Raw genomic sequence first — 24,731 nt, 5'->3', positions numbered from 1 at the left:
GGGAGGGCTACATCACACATAACATTCTTCCACTGCAGCGATTAATATCCGGGGGAAGTGCGGGGAAAAAAGAAAAAAAAAAAGGTCAAACCTTTCTTGAAACGGTCCAGTATATCACAGTTACACTGGGAGGCTGCGTTTCATACATCAGTCCCTGCCGTGGTGTCTCATCAGCCTGGTCACACAGGAGAGACCCGCACTGCACATTATCAAAGATTGATGGGGTGTCCTAGTTAAAGACAGGGTGGGGGTGGGGAAGCAGTCACTGGTTCCAGGAGGCCAACTTTGCCGTCGCTCAGCTTCCCTTCGCCGAGGTGCCCGGCGGCTTCGCTGCCCAGTGCAGGAACTCTGTGGCACCAACCTCCAGGCAGCTGTTCAGCAGAAAGGCCCCCGGAGCACCAAGCCAGAGGAGAATCGCAAACCTCCTTTAAACGCTGAGATAAACCAAACCGACAGAACAAACAAGGCAAATTACCTCAATCCTTTTCTTTTCCTTCTCTCGCATGTGCACAACCCCGACCGTCCCCTATACATCCACCGCTCGCCGCCATCCCAGCCGTTTTCTTCTTCAGAGTGCTTGCTTAATAATTAATTGATTAATTAGCTCTCTCATTAATCATTCATTCATTAATCATGGCCTGATTTTTCTAGAGGAAGCGGCACAATCTCAAAAAACCCTGACTTCACATTTCACTCTAATTATGCTCCTTTTACTAATCAACGCTTAAGAAATGGAGTTTCAGGAAATTAGTTTCCCCTCGTCCTTCTTTTTTTTCCCTTTTTCCCTCAACACAAAGCAGGATGTATTAAGGTCGGCAGGTAAAGCCTCCCCCCACACACACACACACACGCACACACACTCCCTTCTTTCCTTGTGTTCTGGAAGGTCTTAGTCATCAGTAATTTTTAGGGCGGACGATTCCAGTTACAGGCAAATGTGATGAGCGGAATAAAAAATGCGGTGCTAAATTAAAAAGCTCCTTTTTGGATCCAGCCTCCCCACCCACCGCGATGAAAGAGGAGCAGGAATTCTGGTCACAGAGCGTCTACAGACAGTGATTAATAAATGGCAATTTGAAGGCCGTTTGTGGGAAGAGAAGGGGTGGCGGCGCCGTGAATCACGCACTTATTGTTTCCACTGGATCCATGGCTCTCCTGGGAGAGGAGGTAATTTGTGTAATCGCCAGGAGTTATGTTCTCCGGACAGAGAGATGCGGCGATAGGATGGTTCTGGAAACATCCTTTGTAACGGCCGACGAGCGCGAGCGGCGAAGAAAGTGAGGAGAGACGTCTGCGAAAAAATCTTTTAATGAGAAGCGCAGTTGTTGTTGTTGTTGCCGTTGTTGTTGCTGCTGCTGCCTTTTGTTTTCCTGCTGGATGCAGAGTTCACAACACGGCTCGGCTTCTCACTGAAGGGGCTCTTGTAAAAAAAAAAAAAAGGAGGAAAAAAAAAAAAAGAATCACGCATCAAATTAAAGCGAGCTCCAGTGAAATGGAGGCAAGTCAGGCATTAACCTCTAAGCTTTAAAAAGCACACGTATTAAGCAACACTAATGAGAGTCTCATCGAGCGAGCTCTGTTTTATATTCAAACGTGCACAAAAGCGCGGCTCTGACTTGAAACCGCCGCCGCCACCTCGGAGCGGCTGGTCTCTGCTGCTCATCTCAGCCACGGCGAGCGGCGAACAATGGCGCGAGGTGGTCCTCCGCCGCTAATGAGATGCGTGCATTTACGGCATTACCGCCCTCATTAAAAAATAATAATAATAAAGGAGAGAAAAAAATATTAATTATGAAACGCACTACTTCCTATCGCGGGGAGCCATGGGGGTCTCCACCAGGCGCAATTAGGAAGAATAGGCCACAAATCCCAAGACTAAATTAATTGACACTCCAGGGCATTGGGCCCAGAGTCCTGGCACAGGATCCATAGAGGAGCCCTTTGTTTTCACTCCCAACGCCTTTTAGAAAAAGCAAGAGACCGAGGCCATTCCAGCATGATCTCTTCATTGTTTGAAGGAATTCCTTATATAATCATGTGTTTATTTGCTTCCCTCCGCTCATCCCAACTGAGTGTATTTCCTCAGGAAGAAAGAAGAGAAAGCAGAAAAAAAAAACCTTTGCCGTCTTTCAGGGAAGCATCTCCTCGTCTCATGTCGCGCCGCCGCACTTTAATCCACCGTGTCAGCTGTTATGCACGCGGCCAGAAAAAAAACAAAAACTGGGAGACCTTTTGCACAAACAGAACAAGAAGTTAATGATTTAAAAGCACAGTAAATTACACTGAAAGCTCCTTCCATCCGAGCGGTCGGGGAGTGAGTGAGGCAGAGGGGGTGGTGGGTGGAGTGGGGGGGAGGGGGTGGGGGGCAGAGGGAGGTAAATTGGGATGCATGAAAAAAAGAAAAAGAAAAAAGAAATGGAGGCAGAGGAAAAAATGGGGTTGGAAGTGTGACACAGATCCAGCCAGCAGCTGTCGTGCAGTGGAAACACCAGGGGGCAGCAGGACTGACACGGAAATGACAAGACGAGCTCAATCACGTCTTGTCAAGAGCGCCGGCTGATGTGTACAGACAATTTCATAACGCCGCCACCGGCCCCCCGCCCCACCCATATATATATATGTGTGTATGTGTGTGTGTGTGTTTTATTTCCTGTCCTCCTGCCAGCCAGTCACTTGCTATCTGTCTGCAGCGACTCGGCTCTTAGCTCCTTGGCTTCGGCTTCCAGGCTATTTCAACTCTGGAATTCTGCTCCGAGATGCTGCGAACCCACCAGGAAGCCTAAAGATACGGCTGCCGTGACACCGAGCATGAGTGCGGAGTGAGCCAGTGTGTGTGTGTGTGTGTGTGTGTGTGTGAAGGCAGCGTAAGAATGAGCGTATTTATGGATCATTGTACTGGCACTGCAGCACAGTGACGGCAGCGACCATTCACACACACTCAGGCCGACTCTGTCACATCAGCACTCTTGGGCCCCCCTCCCCCACTCTCCCTCCCTCACTCCCTCCCCCCTCTCCTCTCCCAGTCCTTGTATGCATAGCGCTCTATTACTCCATCCACTGCATCTGCTGTAGCAGGTACCTAAACTCTGCCACTGCAATCACCGTGCCGCTGGCCCGATCTAATAGTGTGCTATTCCAGCAGGGGAAGGTTGAGGGGGGGGGGAGAGAACGTGTGGTGACAGCTTCCGAGACAGACTGATTATAGCGTTTCATCAATCCCCTCTCAGGCCCACTCCTTTGCAATTGGAAGCTGTCAGGAACCCACTTTTTCCATTCTTACCTTTTTCCTACAGTTTTTTCCCCCGGTTTTTCGAAATAAGTCGTGGCTCATTCGTTTTTTTTTTTCTCTCTTTTTCTTTTTCTCACCGCCGCTTCCCGTTGTTCCCCCGCTTTCTTGAGTGCTTGTGTTGACAAGCTGACACAAACCCCTGTGATTTTCACACCGGGGATGCTGGAGAGCAGGAGAAAGGGGGACATTGGGTGCAGCAGAGTGAAGGGGAGGGAGCGGAGGGAGGTGCAAGGGGGGAGGCTTGCAGTAGAAAGAGAGAGAGAGAGAAGACAATTGACACGGACTGTGCAAAGAAAAAAAAAAGCAAAAAGCGGAGTGACGGCACAGCGAGACACGGAGAAAGCAAATCAAAAATTAGCAACACCTCGCTCTCAGAGGGGGCCTGCCAGGCATTGATTTCAGGGCTCACGGCTCACTGGCTGTGGACAGAGCGAGTGATAAACAGAGGAATGAGAGGATGGAGGTTGGACACGAAGGGGGGGGGGGGGGGTGCCCAGGCTTGGCTGGGTGGTGGCGGAGAATCAGCGAGAGCAGCAAGATTGTTGTGGGTGGAGAGCCGCTCGGCCTCTAGAAGGGGGGGGGGTGGGGGTGTGTGTGTGTGTGTGGGGGGGGGGGGGGTCGGAGGTTCGTGCCAAGAGTTTCACAATTGGAATAAAGGCTGAAAGGGGGACGCTGGGAGGATTAAACTCCAGCAGAAACAGCCCTTAAAAAGCTGTTAGCCTGCTTTCTGGGCGATAGGGAGGGGCTTTCTGAGGGGGGGAGGGTGGGGGGGGTAAAGGGGCAGCTGGAATGCAAGGAGTGAGGGAAGGTAGTCGGGGGTCAGGCCGGGGGCCGAGGAAGAACGTCAAGGTGGCCGCTGCCTCCAACAGAGCGAGAGAAGCGGCGAGTCGGGGAGGCCGGCGGGCCGCCGCATGTACAACATGTGTTGGGTGTCATCCTGCCGGCGAGTCGGTGGGTGGGATCTGTTGTTAGCCCCCTTTCAAGCCTTCTGAAGTTCTGTGGGAGTCATGGTAATGAGCTTAGTAGCCAGATCAAACAGGAGATGGGTCCCCCCCCACACCACCACCACCACCACCACCACCACCCTCCACCCCTTTGGGACGCATCTCCTCGCTGCAGCTACCTCAGCGTTCCTGTCGACTTCTGCGTACGCACACACACACACACACACACACACACACACAAACACACGTATACACATACACACGCGTCGGCACACGCGCACAGGAAGTGCAAGACAAAGGAGCTTGACTGGAGACAAAGGGATAATAATTCCACACAGAGAGAAATGGAGCTTGCATTTTCCAGCCCGATTTAGAAACCTTATCTAGACAAGGCACAATGGATGGCATTTGGGGAGAGGGCTTGTTTATTCCAGGCTCCACACTTTTTTTTGCCAATTGCCTTGTTTTGTACCGCATTTGGTGTGTGTGTGTGTGTGTGTGTGTGTGTGTGTGTGTGTGTGTGTGTGTGTGTGTGACTCTGTCTTTCTTCTTGTTTTTTTTTTCTGTCTTTTCTCCCCCCCAGCTTCTCATTTTCTCCTCACTTCGTGCAAAAACTCTGGGCAGAATATTTTTTTGCGTGGTCGATATATATCGGGCCTCGATTTCGTAACGTTCTGAATTATTACTGCGCCGAGCAAATTGTCCAGCCAAGTCGAGAGCACTCACATTTATAGAGCCCACAGGACTGGATGTTGCGCCGGACGGGAATGAGGACACGGGATAACGCGGAGGGGTGGGGTGAGGAGAGGAGGGGTAAGGGGGTGGGTGGGGGGGGGGGGGACTAAAATAGGGACTCCCTGCCACCGCGGCCACCTCGCAACGGGACAAAAAACACACGGCCGAACGGAGCGAGTGCAGAAACTGCGACTTTTCTTTTGGTGTTATTTGAAGGAGGCGAGTTGAAAACGAAAACGGCAGATTAACCAAATGGCAAACAGATTAGGTGCTGCGGTGACTCGCTGGGCGAGGAAATGCACTGCGCCATGTGTGTGTGTGTGTGTGTGTGTGTTAGCATGTGTGTTGGCGTGTTAGATTTGCATTTTATCTCAAAGGTCATCTGGAGTGCCATTATCTTTCTCACTCCTTGCATTGGCCGTGCATTGGGCACACAACAAACACACACTCACGCATGCACACCAGCGTGTGCGACACACGTGTGCACAAACCCGCGCGCGTGCGGCCCGGGTGACTGCTTCAATCTAATTCTATCGGGGCAGATGTCCGGCGGTGGACGAATCGCTGCTGACATCTGTCCATCTCCCGCCTGATCCTTCCTGCTGCGAGTCGGGATGAAGGAGGAGCCGAGCTCTGAGTGCGGCCCGCTTGCCGCGGCGGACGGCCAAAGCTCCTTTTAATAGGCTGTGTCCGTGTCGCGCCGGCCCGAGTTGTTGCACTTATCTCCCACCATGTGACGGCCAAAGTAAAGCCACTGCGTTTAAGGCAAACTGCCTGAGCGTTGCCCCGCCGGGCCTGGATCTCCCTATTAACACGGCCCCTCCCTCTGCTCTCTCTCTCCCCCTCTTACACACACACACACACACACACACACACACACACACACAAACACACAAAATGCACATGGCATATTTTAAGGCAGGGAAAAACACACCGCACTTGCGCAGTCTGGCAGGGATGCACTCACATGAACTTCAGTCCTCTGTGCATCCAGCAGCGTGAAATGATATTCCACTTTGAGCAATCCGGATTTAAATGTATCAGGGCCCTAATGTGTTTTGACCTTGTTACCAAGAGATGGCAGGGCACACACACACACACACACACACACACACACACACACACACACACACACACACACACATATACACTCAGGCAAGGTAAGAAGAAGAGTCACTTTTCACTGCCAATTCCGAACCTGAATTGCTTTTAAAGTGCGGCGTTCGCTGGGTTTACGACTAATCTACAGTTTGCACGACGTTCCATAGGAGCGCAGTGAATAAACTGCCGCTGCCGCGTTGTTTTAAAAGGATTGGCGCCTCCCTCTCCCGATTCAGCGGCGGCCAGAAGACGAGCGCTTCGCTCCCAGATAGCCGAGTGGCTCCGCTGACGCGGCGGGAACGCGCTTCCCGCAACCCCCGCAGCCGCCTGGAACTCTCATCCGACCGGCTCTCCTTTGTCTTCCGCCGCTCCCTCACCCCCACTCTCCCCTCGCTCCCTCCCTCCCCCCCATCAAGGAACGTATTCATGTAATTAAGCCGCTAATACACCGTCAAAGAATTGTCTAATTCGGCAAGGAGGAAATTAAAGGAATGTGGCGTGAGTCATTAGCCAGTGGAGATGTTCCATCGAGCATCTTGGACGGGGGGGCGCGGAGGGCCGTGAATCACTCGCAACAGGCGCGAAAGACATTCGCCACGGCTACGCACTGGCTGTGCTCGCCGCGCTATATTTGTAAGGCCTCGTCTTGTGTGCGCGCGGGTTTTAATTGCCGTATGTGAGCGTGAGAAATTGTGCGTGGGTTGAGGTAAAGGCAAACAATCCGCCGCATGTAATCCATCCCAACCATCAGCCAATGCAGTGATTATGACCCATTGTAAACATCTCAGATACCCCGGACAAGAAACCCGGCATTAAATTGTTTTTTTCTTTCCTTCTTTCTTTCAAAAAAAATGTTGATGTTAGCGCGACAAAGAGGCAAATCTCTCCTGCACGGATGAGAACACTCAATAAGTCATAACGCCAGGGACAGGCAGAACGACTCGTGGCAGTGGCAGTGGCAGTGGGAGAAAAAAACATCATGTTTGATGCTCGCTAAACGCCTAATAGCTTGAGCTGGAAGACGTTTCACTTCTCAGTAGCTGCATTTCCAGGTTTTGTGCAAAATAAAAGCGATATTTTCAAAATATGGACAATTGCGATTTGCAGGTGTTTCCATTGAATTTTGTGAAGCGCATAAGTCGGAATTCTTGTCAAATCTCGTCCCGTGAGACCCCACGTTGAGGAGGATAGAGGTACTAGTCATGTGACCACGTATGGGGTCACATGACCAGAAAAAGTGTTTCCATGACACTTTTTCGATATACCTCTATATGGAGACATCTGAAAAACCACCTCATGAGAGCGTCAAAAACTTTTAGCCATATTTGAGAGCTTTTTCAAACGTTTCCATCACCAGCAAAAAACACACCACTGGGAAGGACTTGGGGCGAGCCAACGTTTGGCCCAGCTAACCGCTAATAATCTTTCTGGTGGCAGTGAAGGAAACCAGCTGCTATTATTTCAAGGCAGTTGTCGAGAAACGAATGTGGGCCACGCAGGCAAACTCACGTTCCTGATGAACTCACTGCTTGGCGGCTCGCATTGTGCACTGGTGGGAGGGGGCTGGGGGGGCATTAGCGCAGGGGAGGCTGGTATTGGGGCGTGTGTTTGGGGGGGCCGCTAGGAGATTGAGGGCCAGGGTTCAATCCACACTGCGCCCCAAGATGAGGTGGATAATTGAGTGCGGAATAAACACTGCCAACAAGCTCGGAACCCTCCCCCCCACTCCCACCCCCCACCCCCATCCTCTAAAAAGAGAGAAAAAAAAACGGGACGGCCTGGTGAGAAAGAGCGGGGAGGGAGGAGTAAAAAGAAGAGATGGGGGGGGGGGGCAGGGGGGTGAGAGAAAATCCCAGCGACCCTCTGGGGGGAAAAGCTGCTATTGAAAAGCTATTAAACTTGCATTTAGCAGGATTGATTGGAAATGAAGAGGCCTATTAAAAGAGAGGGACAAGGGGACAATAGCGCGTCTCTGGCCGCCGTATGTTGCCCTGCTTTCAGCGCCTTTCTTCGCCCGGGGGGAGCGGGGGAATGGGGGGGGGGGCAATCCTGTCTGTTTAAGCACTCCCACCAAGAGAAGCAGTTCAGAATGGAAGGGTGAGGGTGGTGGTGGTGGGCTGGGGGGTAAGGGGGCTTAGCAGTGGCTGAATAGAAGCCTCTTTATCTCCCTCCGTCCCCCTTCCCTTCCATTCTCCACGCAGTAACAAAGAAGAAGAGAAGAATGAGGCAGAGGGTTTCTTTTTTTTATACAAGTCTTCTTCCCGACTCGCAGACACCACCACACTTAGATAACCAAGCAAGCAACCGTCTCACTCCCCTCCCCCACCTCCCCATGTGGGTGAGTTACCTCTGGGGTGTTGTGTTGCCGCCACCACCACCCTCTCCCACTCTTGCCAGTAGGGTTTGTAATACTCAATCTTTAGCGTCGTGGCACAAACAGTTGGAGGCTCCGTCTTCACGCTGTGTTCCTGCATGTGCGTCACCGTGCGAACGTGTGAAGACGGGCCAGCCAATCGGGCGCAGGCGTTTTGCTGCTGCTGCTGCTGCTGCTGCTGCTGCTGCTGCTGCTCCTAAACACAGTGGCGGTGGCAGAGCGGCGGCAGGTGTCTCTGCTGACTTTCAGCAGGCTCAAACGAATGAGTCCCCCGGGAAACTTTAATGGAGTTTTGATTGTTTAACATCCATTTTTACAACAAAAAAAAAAGCAGACAGGGGTGGGAGAGCGAGAGAGAGAGAGAGAGAGAGAGAGAGAGGGAAAAAGAAAACATAAGTGACAGATTTTTTTTCTGTTCTGCTCGCTCTCTCACCCTCCCTGGAAATGCGTTTTGCTGCATGTTTTGCGAGCCTTTAACCATATGGCCTTGGGAAAGAGTTAAATAAGTTATGAGGCACAGCTGACTCTGCCTCTCAGATACACATTTGTTTCAATGCGAGAAGGAGAGAGAGGGAGAGAGGGAGGGATGGAAGAAAAAAATATATAACACTCTCACAAATGCCATGTCTTGTGCGTGCGCTCCCAGCACAGCAAGTGCCATGACAGCAAGAACATGTGTAGTCCAGGTGAGGGGCGTCTGCGCTGCTTCATGCCGTTGTTCATATTTATTTTTTACATTTCTGTCACTTTGAGAACGGAGCGGCCGTAAAGTTCTCCTCTAGCTTGCCGATCATCACAGGGTTTTTTTCTTCTTGGATGGGGTGGCTGGCTGGGAAGATGGTGATCCATTATGAAAAAAGTACATTTCACTAAATTGCATCTCTTCTTCTTCTTCTTCTTCTTCTTCTTCTTCTTCTCCTTTGTCTTCTTCTGTTCCTCCCGCAGCCATGACCAAAGCAGCCTACTTCTCCCAGCAGCCGCAGGACCAGATGGTTGTTTCTGGTCAGTCGGTGACTCTGCCGTGCGTCATCGTTGGATATCGCGGGATGGTACAGTGGACCAAAGACGGCCTGGCGCTGGGCGGAGAGCGTGACTTGCCAGGTGTGACTTGTTTTCTCTCACATTTCTGCCTCCCTCTTTCCCTCCCTCCCTCCCCCCTTCCCTCTGTCTCTCCATTGCGCCCTCTGTCCTCGTTCGTTCTGTCCCAGTCAATGCCAGGTCTCATTAAGACAAAAAAAAATCCCTCTCTGGAAAACGTTAAAGCGCCGATCAATGTTTAGAGATGAACGCGGCGCGGCCGCCTCCGCCGCTGCAGTCGCGCACGGCAAACTTTAATTTGTTGCTTAGCATTTAAAGGGTCTTGAGGGAAGGTAGATAATCAATTGGCTTTTGTCACACGCTGACATTTAAATGTGTGGCAGGCGGGAGAGAAGGTGGAGAGACTTCCTCTTGACCCCTGCCACCCCGTCTTTATTGTGTCTGTGTTTTAAAGGACAGGGCTGCTGCTGCTGCTGCTGCTGCTGCTGCTGCTGCTGATGCCGCCGCTGCCTCACGTGTTGCATTCTTTTTTCTCAGCCTCGGCACAAAACGGCACCTCTTAATCCCCGACATCGGCCTTGAGAAGGTGTCGCTGCCTTTTCCTTCTGGCTCCTGCAGATTCTTGCCACATTTCCGTGCTCTTTGTTCCCACCACGAGCCTGTTCATTTTGTAGCCCTTTCATTATGTGTTGCTTCTCTCTCGGCTTGTTTTTTGTGTTTTTTGTTTTTGTCTCTGACGCTCTTCTCCTCCTCTGTTCTGGCTCCTCGGCAGGCTGGACGCGCTACTCCTTAATGGGCGACCCGGTATCAGGCGAGCACAGCTTGCTGATCGATTCGGTGGACTTGGAGGACGACGCCGTGTACGAGTGTCAGGCCACGCAGGCGGGGCTGCGCTCGCACCGCGCCAAGCTCACTGTACTAGGTAAGACGGGCAGCTGGTGCCAAGGCTGGCAGCGGGTTTTAGGAGGGGAACAATCAGCGGAGTGTCTTCATCGTAGCAGGGAAGCATGCGGACGAAAATGCATCCAACAGCTCAGAGAGTAATATTACCTTGAACAGAAGTAAACAGCGTGGTTTTTTTTTCCACTGTAAGAAGAAGAAAGAACAGATATTTGTGTACAAATGTAGGCAGTAAAAATAAAAAGTGAACGAAGAAGAAATACTCAAGTAAAGTACAGATAAAAAGTCTACTGAAGTACAGCAACAAACTATTTGTTCTTTGTTGATTCCCGCCTCTGTGTTTAAGGTGTCTAAAAACAACCTCTGAGAGATTTCTGCCGGTGACTGCAGCTCCGGCGTAATCAGAAATGTTTTGAAAAAAGAAGTTACACACTCAAGTACATTTCCAACCAATCAAAGCTCAACCGAGGGATTCGGCTCGAGCAAAGAGGGGGGGGGAGGGGGGGGGGCGCTCCCTGCTCAGCGGCGGTAATCAAGACTGCGGATGTCGTGGATAACGTGATTGCCGCAGTCACAAATGACTTGCGCAAGTCGCTTCGGATGTCGTGGGGCAGAGGGGGTGGGGATCTGCACCGTTAGCACATTCTGCAGTGAGCCTCAACATTTGTCAACGGCGAGGCGGCGCTCACATTAACGCGATGTGAGTGATCTACTTCCTCTCCTCCTCCTCGCAGACGTTCATTCGGTAGGGGGCCGGAGTGGGGGGGGGGGGGGGGGGCAGGTCTCGCGGGGAACCGGGTTGAGCAAAGCACTGCTGGCATCTGGTGGCACGCGGAGGGAGGAACGCCGCTCGTTAATTAGTGCCGTCAACTGTCGGCGGCGGACACATCGGAGCGGGAGAGGGTCGTTGGGTGGGGGAGGGGCAGCGGGTGGGTGGGGAGGGTTGGAGAGGGGTGGAGGGGTGGAGGGGGTGTCTCAGAGGGAACAATAACACGGCCGCAATGCTTCAGCTCCTGCCAACGGAAGGCTTTCATCCAGCTCCGCCGTCCTCAATCCCGTCTGCACGCCGTCCGTTTGGAGTTCACTGAGGCGGCCGGAGGGGTGGGTGGGGTGGGGCAGAGGGGTTAGGGGGGTGGGGAGGGAAGTTGGTGTTGAAAAGGGCGGCACAGGCGGAGTTTGGCACTGAAAAAAGCCGTGCATGCAAACTAGGGATCACTGGGGGAAACCGCGAGAACATTTGGTTTTACAGTCGTGAATGGCTTCGCATGGCGGCTCAGTGGACCTGCGTTCAGTCAGCCCACCTACACACACACACACACACACACACACACACACACACTCACACACACACACACACACACACACACACACACACACACACACACGCAGGCCACGAAGGGTGAGCAGGTGGAGGTTAACAAAGACAGGTGACTGGGCCTTCGTTTCCAACTCCTCTATACTTCTGAAAAGGACCAAGGCCGCTGATTCACGACTGCTGTTTTCATTTGGTAAAAAAAAAAAAAAAAAAAAAATGTGAATAAAAACCAGCGACAAAAAAATTGTGTTTTTTATGTGGACGCGAAATGTTGTAAGCGCAGGGTCTCTCTCTGCGTGTGCGACCACGTGTGTGTGAGCGCCAGGCGATGCGAGAAGGAAGCATGTGTGTGTGCGTAAATCAATGTGGCCAGATGAGACCAAAGCAATCCTGCACAGTCAAAGGAGTCAACGGCGGGGGTGCAGTCAGGGGAATCGGCATGGAAATTAAAATCACCTGGCACTCGGATTCCATTAGCGTCCGTGCCGCCGCGGCGGAAGGACCTCTGACAATTCAGATACACACAGCGAAATTGGTTCGGCGGCGGGAGCGAGAAAGGGGGGAGAGGTGGAGGAGGGGGGCAGCGCACCCCCTCCCCAACCTCGTGTTTAGCCCCCCCCCCCTTATTGGACGGGGGAGAAGGACGCGGTGCGTGCGAAACCATGCAAATAAATGAACAAATAAGCAATCCGCTCCAAACATCACTGGGCGACAGTAAGAGCAAACACAAGTAATAACGCTGAGTCCCGAGGAAGGAAATAAATACGGTTCAGCTGTTTTTTTTTTCCTCCTACCCTCAGCCCCCCCCACACACACCTCTCCTTTAAATGACAATCGTCCTTGTGTTGTTTTTTTTCCCTCCCCTCCGTCTGAAGCTGCACCTTGTTTAGCAGTCGCACGGCCTTAAGGACGTATTGTTTGTTTCTATTGCCGTCGCAATATATTGATGCTGAGCAAAGAGCAACAGCAAACTCAATATCACTACCAGTTCTTTGTGGCTCCCTGCTCCTCGCCCGGAGCTCTGCTGCTGCTGCTGCTGCTGCTGCTGCTGCTGCTGCTGCTGCTGCTGCTGTTTCTTCATCCCTCGCTCTTGTTGTTGTTGTTGTTGTTGTCGTTGTTCTGAGTGCTGTGTTTGTTCTGTCTGCAGTTGCTCCTTCAGACCCGGTGGTGGAGGGCGGCCCCGTCGTTCGTCTCAAGGCCCACACATCGCACAATCTCACCTGCAGAGCCTCGGGGGCCAAACCTGCTGCTGAGATCACCTGGTACAGAGACGGGGAGGCCATGGAGACGGCCATTTATTCCAAGGTACGGCAAGAAAGCCGCAATCTCCGAGCTCGGCTCGGCACCGCCGTTCAATCGCCCCGGCCGCTGCCCACGCAGGATTACGAAATCCACCGGCGGGCGAGAGAAGGAGGAAATGCAAAGCTGTCGAGAGGGAGAGAAAGACTTTTCTTTTGCTCTTCGGGTGGCGGCACTTTGGATTTCTCCTTTTCATTACTCCAATCTTCCCTCCGCCGTCTCGCAGGTTGTTGCTCCGTCGCCTCACCGCTGTCCGCTCGCCCTGCGCCCCCCCCGCCCCTTCCCTCCAATTTCCACTCAAGCCCGACACCCCCCCCCACTCCTTATCCACCCCTCCCCCGCCCTCCCGTCGCACTCCACAGCCCTGCTGCCCCTCCACCCCGTTCCCTTCCCTCCACCCTTTTTTTTTCTGCCTGCTAATGCAGCGACACTACAGCATAACTGGAGCATGCCAAAGCTCAGACAGGCATGAGTGTTTCATACAGTAGAGTTTTCCGCGGAGGAGAAATCGGCCACAACAATGCGGAGCGCACAATGGGGGTGCGGCGGAGCGTGAGCCGGGCCGAGGCTGGGAAAAAAAGTGTCACATTTTTCATGCTCCCTGAGCACGCTAAACGACACTAAACGCCACATTTAAGGAGGCGAGGAGCCCGCAGTGGGGAAGAGGGGGGGGGGGGGGGGTAGCGGGAAAACATATATGGGGGGTGGGGTGGGGGAGTGTCATGTCTGATAGCTTAGTTATAAAAAGACAAAAAGTAAAGGGGAGGATTCTTGGAGACGAGGGAAGAGGGCAGCCACAGTGAGAGTGATGTGATTTGATCCGGCAGAAAAAATGCTTTCTGTGTGCGTCTTTCTCGGGAAGCTAAAGCCAGCATCCTTTGATCTGGCCGTCCGGGGAAAAGGCTCGGCTCGCCCTCGCTGCTTTCCTACGGATGTGTGACGCTTCTTTCTCACTGCCACCGTCAGAAAGGGGAGGAAGAAACACACACACACACACACACACACACGGGCGAGGATGCTCCACCTTCCCCTCACTTAGCTGTATTGATTTCCGCGAGCAGTAAATAGATTTAAAAGATGATGACAAACAAGGAGCGCTGACAAGCAACGCTCTCAGAAATGTGGGAGCAGCACAATATCCTCCGCTGCATTGTGGGGAAAAAATATATTTGTGTGTGTGATTTAAGTGCCATGCAGCAGAAACCTGTCGTAATCTTAATGGATGATGCATGAAAAGAATTCGAGCGAGGAGATACGAGCCCATGTGCTCACCGGTAATGGAGTCTCCTCTACCGACCCACGCTGGGTAAGCTTCTGCGTGCTAAGAGGACTTTTCCTTGTCTCCGACCGTGCAGGCGCTGATGGAGGATGGGAAGAGGGAGACGGCTGTCAGCATGCTTCCGATCGTCCCCGAGGACAGCGACACGGGTCGGACCTACACCTGCAGGGTGCTCAACCTCGCCGCCCCCGCAGGACGACAGATATCGGTCACCATTAACGTCCAGCGTGAGTGTTTCCTCGGACTGTCGTCAGTTGTCTCGGCTCATCTAGTCTGGGTTGACTGGGAGAAAGTTAAGAGTAGCGATAAGGTCCTGAAGGTCCAGCAAGGTGCAGCTTTCGAAAGGGATTTTTTTTTTGGGCCACTGACCATGTTGCACCTCAGGCCGTCCACAGTGGCCTAACCGTGGACCTGATCGGGTTCCACTGACGTATTATATCATCTTTCCGACACCCGTGATCAGGTCACTTCAGTGTCCCTCCCTTCCATCCAGATTTACTTCTGAGTAATCCATCCTACTAGGACGTCAAAGGCAACTGATTTATTTCAATGTTAAAAATTAAAGCGAGAACGTGGAGAAAACAAGACAAGGTCGTTATTTGACTCTACATTAGTAGCTTCACTCCCAAACAATCCATCTCAAGCCAAACAAAAGATAATTTTCCCCACTCAGAATGCAACTCGAGGTGAAGCTTTCAAAATAATAGGCTCTTCATCACTTCAATTCTTTTAAAATTGAGATTGTGTTTTATGAATTTGAAATTATTATTGCAGTTAAATAAACGGGGTTTAGTGATCCTTCTGCAGATATTACACTAATATCCAGTTCAAGTTGGACAACAGAAAATAGAGGATTAAACAATTGTTGTGTCTGCAGTGTGCTTTCTTGCCATCAGGTGGCACTAAATCTCATGCACTGGGCCTTTAAGATAGAGTCTCTAACCTGCGTTTTCTCTCCCTCAGACCCTCCTTCAGTGACTCTGTCGGTCCAGCCTCAGACTGTCACCGAGGGAGCCAAGGTCCTGTTCATCTGCTCCGCCTCCGCCAACCCCGAGATCACCGGATACAGGTACCGCTTTAAATCAAAAATGAGATGAATAAGCCCATTTCTGGAAGCAAAGCCAGTGCCGAGCGGACTGGAACGCTCTCCTCCAGCGGCTCCGGCTTGATTGGCAGCCTTTGATTGCGAGTGGCGCCGGTTCCAGACTGACTGAAAGCCGGCGTGACGACGCGCACGGCAAAACGCCTCCTCGCAGCCGAGTAATGTGATGAATTCATCTCTGCCCAGGTGGTCCAAAGGCGGGGTCCCCATCTCGGAGGCCAACGGAGACAGCTTGGAGGTGACGGTGGACCACTCCTACTTCACAGATCCCGTCTCCTGCGAGGTGTCCAACTCCGTGGGCAGCACCAACGTCAGCACCCTGGTGGACGTCCAGTGTAAGTCCAGCTCAGCGTCTCAGAGTCAGTCCGGCAGTGTTATGCATGCAAACGCCTGCAAAGGACGATCAGTTCATGAACTTGTTTGTATTTTGGGTGAACGTGGCCTGAACACACTGCATTTTATTTGCATTTCAATTAATTTTAAATTTAAATTGATTGTATTTGTGTTTTTCTGTATTTAAAATGCACATGAAGTTTCCTACCTCTGCCTGTTGTTACTGTAGTTTACAATGGTCTCCTTCAGGTGATTTGCTATTCTAAGTTATTGTTCCAGGTTTGGAAAATGATTTACACCTTAAGGACTGCTCTCCTGTTATTGTTTTTTTATATTTCCACATTTGAAAAGACCATTCAAGAAGCGCGTTATTACTCACAGTTTTGTGAGCAGCTGGCTGTTAGTGTGGACTGAATGAGCAGCAAAGTGTTAAACTCACAATGGGCAAATGCCAGTATTCTGAGGGCTGTAGTTGATAAGGATTCAAAATTTGATACAAAGATGAAATCTGACGTATAGTGTCAGCATTAAAACTGATGGTTTACAATAACATATTGAAAAAATAAAGAAGATATCTATGAACTAGTTGATTTCTGGAACCTTAAACTTAGCTCAAAATTTCAAATTGAACAAATTCATGTAGAAAGTCAATGGGTTGTTGAAGCTCAGCCCCGGTGAGTTGGTTTTGACCTGCTGCTCTTGTCGTTTCAGTCGGACCCCGGCTGCTGTCGGAGCCCAAGCCCATGACGGTGGACATGGGCATGGACGCGGCTTTCACATGCGCATGGACTGGAAACCCTCCTCTGACTCTGGCGTGGACGAAGCTCGGCTCCAGCGTGGTAAGAACAGCAGACGAGCCGTCGCCGCCACCAGCCTCGACCTCCAGAGAGAGAAACCTTCGCAACATGGCCTTCGGGCACCACCTCACACTTTTCCCTCACACGTTCGTCTTCTTGCTGAAACTTCAACACCTCCTTCTTCACTCCCTCTCTTCCCCCCCGAGGGCTGGAGCCTCCAGCGCAAAAACTGTCCTTGACAAATTCGTATGGCAGGCGACAGAGTCAGCAAACCTCTCAATCAGCCGAGCTATCGAGGCAACCGCACTCGTTTTGTAAACCGAAAAAAAAACACACACAACCTGTATAGTAACTTTTAGTCAAAGGACTACAAAAAGCTTGACCGTTATTGAGTTTCTCTTTCCTCAAAGTCAATTTTTTAGAAAAAGTAAATCAGGAACAGGTGTGACATTTCCACCCACGTTTTACATCGTCCTGGCTGAGAAAAAAAAAAAAAGACCTTTCAGCACACGGACACGCCGTCAGCAGGGACATCCCACAGGAGCCTCCTGGCGGGTAATAGAATTTCTGGGGTCGCTGTTGTGAAGAAAAAAAGATTCCGTGGGAGTGGCACAAGCGATGCTGTCATCTCCAAGAGTGAACGCTCCCTCGGCCCCGCAGGAGGAGAAGGGGGAGAGAAAACATAAAAAAAACACAGACATTTTTCTAATCCGCCCACGGGCCGCCGTCCCCTCGCACGGCCGTGAGTAATGGATTAATTGGGTTACTCCAAGAGTGTGTTGGAGTAAAAGGGGAGGGGGAGGAGAAAAAAAATGCGGTGAGTGGGAAGGAGGGAGGAGGGCTGAGAGGAGGGTAAATGGATTAATCACAGCTTGATGGAACGACAGGATCAATGAGCTAAAGAGCGAGCGAGCGACGGCAGCAGGCAAAAGGCCGCGGCCCCCTCGCACTGCCCGCCGCCGCCGCTGCCGCCGCCGCTCCATCCCCGCCGCTTAATTACAACAATCTCCAAGGCAGCACGGCCACTCAGCGGCACCTAATGCCGTGATTAAAGCTCCTCACAATGAAATCAAACTCAAACTGGGCAGCGTTTCTTATTCTTAGAGACCCCTTTGGCCCACCTCCACGCCGCCTCCACAGTGAGTGCGAGATTCTCTGAAGGTTCTCTGAAGGTTCTCTGAAGGTTCTCTGAAGGTTCTCGGAGATTCTCTGAAGGTTCTCTGAGCTTCTCTCTTCTCCTTCACTCTCTGACGCTCCTCTCTTTTCTTCTTCGCTCCTCCCTTCAAGGTGCTCAGCAACAGCAACACCCTGCAGCTGAAAGCGGTGACACAGGAGGACGCCGGAACGTACACCTGCAAGGCCATCGTGCCCCGAATCGGAGTGGCAGAGAGGGACGTGACTCTGACGGTGAACGGTGAGTCTCGTTGCTTGCAATGTTTTTGGGTGGGGGTTTGGACGTCTTAAAGGGCCGGCAGTGTTGGATTTTTTTTTTTTTTTTTGTGAGGATATTTTCCATCGTTCATCCCACGTGCCACGAAAAAATTCAATTCGGTTTCGTCTGTATCCGGGCAAATCTCGGCCACGCTCGTTTATAGTCCGTTGGTCACACTGAGAGCGAGCACTGACCAACAGTGGCCAGAAAAGCATGAGGCATATCAGATCTGGAGCAGATGAATTCAGGACGAGAGGTCGTGGAGGAGGGCTGGACCAGGGTGAAATGATGAAACGACTGGAGAAGTAGCACATTAATATGGCCACCACCTCTCAAGTGGATCCACTCTTAATGTAACCAAAAAAAAACTTCCTGTCAGCGAATGAAAACACAATATTTCATTTTTAGCCACTTCATCTAACTAAATAAAATATGAACAAGCGTATTTTTTGATGTTCTTTGCTGTCTCGGGCCCTTTTAAATAACCAAAATCAAAATCAATAACTCCTGTTTTGGTGCTATTTTCTCACTTCTATTTTTTTATTTGCTCTGATGCTCTCCGACCACCAGGCCCCCCCATCATCACAGCGGACGGCACGCAGCACGCCGTCAAACACTCCAAGGGCAAACTGGAGTGCCGGGTGGGAAGCAGCCCTCCGCCTGATAAGATTGTAAGTGAGCTGCTTATTAGTGTCTCCTCTCCTGTTTTCTATCTCTCTCTCTCTCTCTCTCTCTCTCTCTCTCTCACTTGTTACTCCCTGCCCCACCCACATGAGATGGATCACTCAGCGTGGCTTCATCCCCGACCTCACCTTCACACCCCTGCACCGGCACAGCTGCACCTCACATGCTAACGAACCAACGCCCACACACACACACACATATTCACAAGTGTGACTGCACGCAAGGTTGCCGGCTGCAGAGACAGTCGGGCCGGCGGCAGCGGTGGGAGACCAATCTCCTGCAGGTCTCAGCAAAAAAACTGCGTTCAATTAGCGGCCCGAGAGGCATCTCTCGCGCTGACCCCGCTGAACCGCCGCGCCAGCGCCGGGCGGAAGAGAGGATAATTAGGGTGTGAGGAGGAGTGAGAGACAGGTGCCCCGCGGTCCAGGCACCGGCGAAGAGCCTCGTCTCCGAGCGCCGCCGGCCCCTAAGCCTCCCGGGGGCCTCACCTGCAGGGCGGACGTGGGAGGAGGCTTTAGCGTGAGCTCAGGAGCTTTTTGCAGCCACGCGGCGCTTCAAAGGTCGGCACACGGGGGAGGTGCACGAGGAGCAAGCGGCGTTCAGGCCGGGGGGGCAGGGTGGGGGGATAATCCTATTGGCTCTTTCAAATCAAGGCTTCCTATTTGCTTGTATAAAATGAAACTTCCTATTTGCCATCTAAAATCAGGCTTCTTATTGGCTCTTTCATACCGAGGCTTCCTATTAGCTTGTCCTATTTGCTCGTAAAAATGCTATAAAACAAGGCTTGCCGTTGGCTCATATAAATCGACGGTTCCTATTCAAGGCAGTGTTGGCAGGCTTCAGATGATAAACAGCTCCAGAGAGAAGCCCCTCGCTCACCGTTGGCTTGTCTCTCTCTCTCGATCCTCTCCGCAGGTGTGGACCTTCGGGGACACCAGCCTGTCGTCCGGCTCTTCCGGACGCTACTCGGTCCAGACTGTGGCCAGCGACCACGGCGTCCTGTCCACCCTGGTGCTGTCCGAGACCCTGGCGCAGGACTTCCAGCTGCGCTACAACTGCACCGCCTGGAACCGCTTTGGCACGGGCACCGCCCTGGTCACTCTGAAGGAGCAAGGTGAGCTGAAGAGAAAGTTCCAGTATTGTTCCAGGGTAGCCGGATTAGACGCCGCCTGGTGCTTATCTTAATTATACCCCTGGAATCGATATGATTTAATCAGCAGATGGCTCCTTTAATGAATATGTTTGCCCCCATAACATAGATATTGATTGGGGACAAAAAGTCAATTAGACGAAGTCACATCTGTTTGCAGTTTGGACTCGCGTTCGGCATCTTGGGCCCGCTACTTCCCTAAGTGATCCTAAATTCAGCCACCACAGGAGGCACCAAAAATAGGACCCTCCTCGCTAATGCACATTAGCATAGCAGAGCAGTGTCTCCAGAGGATTGGGCAGTGGGTATCTCCTGGAATCTTTAATTAGATTACTGTCTGTTGCTTCATCGCATGTCAGACCTTGTTACGCTCTCTCCCAGAGATTACAGACAATAGCCGGGGCTGCGGGTTGCCAGGCTGCCAGCGTGAGCATACGCTGGCTGTGGGCAACCCACTGGGCCCTGCAGATTAATTTATGTCGGCACTGATGTTTCTGGGATTAGTGGGCCGGATGAATGGAACTTTATATCTTTTCGTTTTTGCTCTGATCTGCGGAATTCTGCACGCCGGCGCTCACGCTCTCTTATCTCTCATCTCATCCCCCCTCCCTCTCCTTTTTTCTCTCCTTTTTCTCGCCGACGTTTCAGAAGCTCTCCCGATGATGATCATCATCGGCGGAGCAGTGGGCGGAGGTTGCGTCCTGCTCATCTGTGTCATCACCCTGGTCTCCCTGTGCTGCAGGCACACTGGCAAAGGTGAGCTCAACGGTCAGTATGGGCAAGACGGGTCAACAGCCAGTTCTTTGTTTTCGCAATAACGAGCAAAAAATAAAATTGCTATTTTTTGTTTGCCTGATGTTTCCTTTCAGTCCTGCGTTGGGCTTTTTTTCTAAAGCACAAGGTTGCCTGGAAATGTCAAGTAAAACTTCTCTTCTGTTGGATGCTCGCAGGTAAAAGATGTACTCGTCTTTCTAAGAGCGACATCAGAGTTCAGATAGTGCACAGCGATCACAATGCCACGCGCAGCAACGACGACGAGGAGGACGTCAAAGAGCCCATGGTAAATGTGATTTAGACTCACAATTCCTATTAGCGCTGTCTCAAAAATACACACTTCTCTTCTGGTTGTACTCGAATCAAGCGAGGTCGCGTTCTTTCTGAAACTCTTCAAATGTGCTCGTCGTTCCCCTCAGGCTCCCAACAGCAGCGAGTCTCCGGGGACCTCGCGCACAGAACACAGCGACCTCCTGGAAGAGGAGGAGGACGAGAGGTCCGACATCAAGGTAAAAAAAAACTCAAAATACCACAGGCAAAGCAGAGGGAACGGGCCAACATAGTTTATTCTGCGGTATCGATCAGGCTTCCAATTGACTCTTTCAAAGTGAGGCTCATATAAAACAAGGTCTCTTATTGGCTCTTTCAAATCAAAGCTTCCTATTGGCCCTTATAGAACCAGGCTTCCTATTGGCTCTTTCAAATCTAGGCTTTCTATTGGCTCATATAAAACCAGGCTTACTATTGGCTCTTTCAGATAAACGCTTCCTATTGGCACATATAAAACCGGGCTCCCTATTGGCTCTTTCAAATCAAGGCTTCCTATTGGCTCATATAAAACCAAGCTTCCTATTGGCTCTTTCAAATCGAGGCTTCATGCTAAACATACTGACATAGTGCTCTCCAATCTAATAACCTCCATCCCCCCAACAGGATCCCACCAACGGCTACTACAACGTCCGCGGCCACGACGACCGCCACATCGCCAGAAGCAGCGGCTTCTCCGAGTACGTGCCCAACTCCCGGCCCGTCTACACCCCGTCCCAGCTGCCCTCCCCCAGCCCCATCTACGGCCAGCACGGCACCCAGCCGCGGGTCTACGACTTCTCCCACCGCTACGCCACCACCACGGCGGGCCGCACGGCCTACGAGCAGCAGCAGGCGGCCCAGCAGGCGGCCCAGCAGCAGCCTCAGCCCGCCAGCATCTACCCGGCCGACACCGTCTACGGCGGCTCCGGCTACCTGCCCGCCACTTACGGCCGTGCCTTCACCAGCTACGTCAAGCCCGCCTCCTACGAGAAGGTGGACACGTACGACCAGTCGGACCAGGCCAGTAAGGTGTCCAGCTCGTCCCGCTTCTCGTACGCCTCCTCGCAAGTGTCCTCGCAGCAGTCCGACTACGGCCGGCCCTCGCAGCGCATGCAGACACATGTCTGATGGGACGACGACGGTGGCAAAAAAAAGAGAGGAAGAAACGAGCGGAAGACGGCAGGAGCGGCGAGTAGATAACCATGATCAACTCCACACGTGTGTGTGGCTGGACTAACATGAACTTGAGACTTTCTTAACACAAAGTTGCCCTCCGACGGGCGCATCCGGACAGTGTTTGAAGGGAGCCGTGGGGTTTTCAAGGCGAAAGGAGACGAGCAACCTTTATTTGTTGTGATGTTGTGTCGAGAGGGGCCTCGCCAGGTGGAGGATCCAACGGATTGGGATACCCAAGTCAAATCAGTGGCGGCGCTATACCTCGCCGGGCTGCGTGGAGGAGTCCCCTCAGCGCAAAAAGAAGCCTGAGCCAATCGCATCTCCTGAGTGTGGGGGAGGGGCGGGGGGGTTCGCTGTTTACCTGCCTTCAAGAGTTTACCCAGTGTCGATGCTAAATGTCAAACTAAATATTTCCGAGCGACTCCGAGACAGGCCGAGAAACATTAGAGGTTAAAAAAAAAAATGCTGTCATATGGTGTTTTGTTGGCATGCGAAAGGAAATCCTAAGCACATCTGTGTCTCTATCATCAACAAAAGACTGAGCTCTCCACAGAGACAGACCATAAATTACCCTGCACAACAGGCTAGCTCTACTGACCAACGAGTGCTGCGGGCACTTCACTGTATGAAGAGTCTAATCAGTGGCGGAATATCTCCGGCCTCTCCGGCTGTGTTTCTTTCGGCTCCTCCACTTTTGATAACGGCGCGTTGGATTCGGCGATGTTGCTCGTGGCAGAAGGAGATAGAAGGAGAATGTGTATCTTTGCCTTCATTATACTGGGGACTGGATGTTAACTGTGCTATACCAAGACGGACAAGGAAGGGAAAACCCAAAGATGGTGATCATTAAAAGAGGGCCGTGGAAAATGTGGGGGCGGTACCGTGGGCGGGTGTTACCCTCGCAGCCGTGGTACTTGTTTTCCGATTGTAAAATGAAGAGTATGTTGGCCAGAACAATCAAAAGTGGCGATTTGAGAGGGGCAATCTTGAACCTAGGCTAAAACTTGAATTGCGGCGCAAATTCCAGGCAGGCTCAGGCTGAAGGAAGACAGTCCCGATGTGGAGCGTACACTTGAAAAGTTCCACGACCCAATCAACGTGTCTTGATATGTTTACAAGAAACAGTACTACTCTAAAAACACACCAACTATCTGTACAAATGGCTGAGCCCATTCTTTCTCTCTCTCTGTTGCATGCAAATGACGTGTCTCGTGAACAGAAACTCTTTGTATTCATGTCCATTTCATGTTTGAGACATCGGTTTTCTTCACCCAGCTCAGTTGCATTCCGATATTTTTCCGGACGTTTCGGCATTGGACGCCTGTACTGCCATTTGTCTAAAAAGAAAAGAAAAAGAAGAACTGTCAGCAGGCAGACTGGAGGGGAGCGAAAAAAGTCACTCAAAGTGAAGAGGCAAACATCATCGCTTGTCTTTATTTTTATATTTTATATAAGCCTTAATGTACAGCGTGTAAGCTGCTCTATTGTAAAGTATCTTTATATACATATGTATCTTGGTTGATTTATTTGGGCTCACAGAGTTTTCTTAAGTTCTTCATCAATCACTGAATGCAGTTACTATGCGTCTCTTTTTATTTCTTCTCGTTGTCGTCGATGGGAACACAACTAATTGCCATCTTATCTTGTTTGTCCATTCTTTTAATAACGTATTAAGAATTTTATTTGCTATAAATGAGCTACCGTTGCTTGTACCTTTGTACACATATTTATATTTAAATAAAACCATTTCCGATAAAGAGTTGCCTGGTGTGCATTAGAGGCTGACATTTTTTCAGGAATCCCACAGGTCACGGGATTCTCGTGGAAGAGCTGACGGGAGCTGGAACCAACTAATAGGAATAAAAAATAAAAAAAAAACTCAAAGAAAAACAAAAATGTAAGACAGGCACGCTAGCATTGTGTAGTTTTTTTTCCATAAGACTACAGTGTAATGCAAGTCAAAAGAACGACATGGCCCGGAAGCCAACAGGACTTTGGGTCACTGCTTTCTGCCAGAATTCAAAGAACAGCAGTAGAATGAACAAGCACAAGTGGAAAAAATATGTGGTACAAGTTCATTTGTCAGATGTAATGACCGATGTATTAAGCTTACAGAACCGCCAGAGAAGTCATAAATTACTGAATATTACTGAACTTCACCAGAGTTGAATGTGACGGTGCTAACACAGTGTATGTCTTACACCGTGTTAAATTGCTTTAAACAAAGGGAATCCGATAGTATTTAATTTAGTATTACACAAAAGTCAAGATACACTCAAAAGCAGCCTGAAAAAAATAAAAAAATAAAAAAATGGCCTTTGTGGCCACTAGGAAGGTCGTAGAGACATGGGACAAAAACTCACGTGTACGTCTCATCAAGGCCTATATTTCAAATATCTTTGACCTCCAACAAATGTATTCAGAAAAGTTGTGAGATCCTTATAGTTTTGATTTTATGGGCCTTTAAAGTCAAAGTACACTAAAGAGCTGCCTAGAAGCCATTAAAACTAAAATGCCTTAGTGGCCACGAGGAATGTCAGAGAGACATGGGACAAAAACTCATGTGTTTGTCTCATCAAGACCAACATTTCATATTTTCTGATCTTTGTCCTCCAAACTAAAAGTGCTCAATTTTCACATGTTAAACTATGACAGAATGGCCTGATTAAAGTATTTAATTTATTAAAAAGAAAAATTGTC

General features: G+C 50.9%; 1 protein-coding gene across 2 annotated transcripts in view; it reads left to right on the top strand.

Moving 5' to 3' along the window:
- Positions 1 to 23,790, top strand: part of kirrel3l (kirre like nephrin family adhesion molecule 3, like) — a 37,121-nt gene extending 13,331 nt beyond the window's left edge. Inside the window, exons 2-15 of one of the 2 annotated variants that reach the window (XM_076026008.1) lie at positions 9,389 to 9,544; positions 10,254 to 10,403; positions 12,844 to 13,001; positions 14,351 to 14,501; positions 15,238 to 15,343; positions 15,563 to 15,711; positions 16,421 to 16,548; positions 17,794 to 17,920; positions 18,509 to 18,609; positions 19,538 to 19,736; positions 20,421 to 20,528; positions 20,723 to 20,832; positions 20,966 to 21,055; positions 21,480 to 23,790. In XM_076026008.1, the coding sequence (XP_075882123.1) occupies positions 9,389 to 9,544; positions 10,254 to 10,403; positions 12,844 to 13,001; positions 14,351 to 14,501; positions 15,238 to 15,343; positions 15,563 to 15,711; positions 16,421 to 16,548; positions 17,794 to 17,920; positions 18,509 to 18,609; positions 19,538 to 19,736; positions 20,421 to 20,528; positions 20,723 to 20,832; positions 20,966 to 21,055; positions 21,480 to 21,983 (2,237 nt within the window). In that variant the 3' untranslated portion in view covers positions 21,984 to 23,790. Of the gene's footprint in view, positions 1 to 9,388; positions 9,545 to 10,253; positions 10,404 to 12,843; positions 13,002 to 14,350; positions 14,502 to 15,237; positions 15,344 to 15,562; positions 15,712 to 16,420; positions 16,549 to 17,793; positions 17,921 to 18,508; positions 18,610 to 19,537; positions 19,737 to 20,420; positions 20,541 to 20,722; positions 20,833 to 20,965; positions 21,056 to 21,479 lie in introns of both variants that reach the window. The other variant, XM_076026002.1, reaches the window with a different exon arrangement.
- The last annotated feature ends 941 nt before the right edge of the window (positions 23,791 to 24,731 follow it).

The sequence above is a fragment of the Nelusetta ayraudi genome, unplaced genomic scaffold (genome assembly GCF_046127955.1).
Source record: "Nelusetta ayraudi isolate G7.1 ecotype Tasmania unplaced genomic scaffold, CSIRO-AGI_Nayr_v1 ptg000003l, whole genome shotgun sequence".
Taxonomy (NCBI): domain Eukaryota; kingdom Metazoa; phylum Chordata; class Actinopteri; order Tetraodontiformes; family Monacanthidae; genus Nelusetta; species Nelusetta ayraudi.
This window is presented reverse-complemented; position numbering and strand designations above follow the sequence as displayed.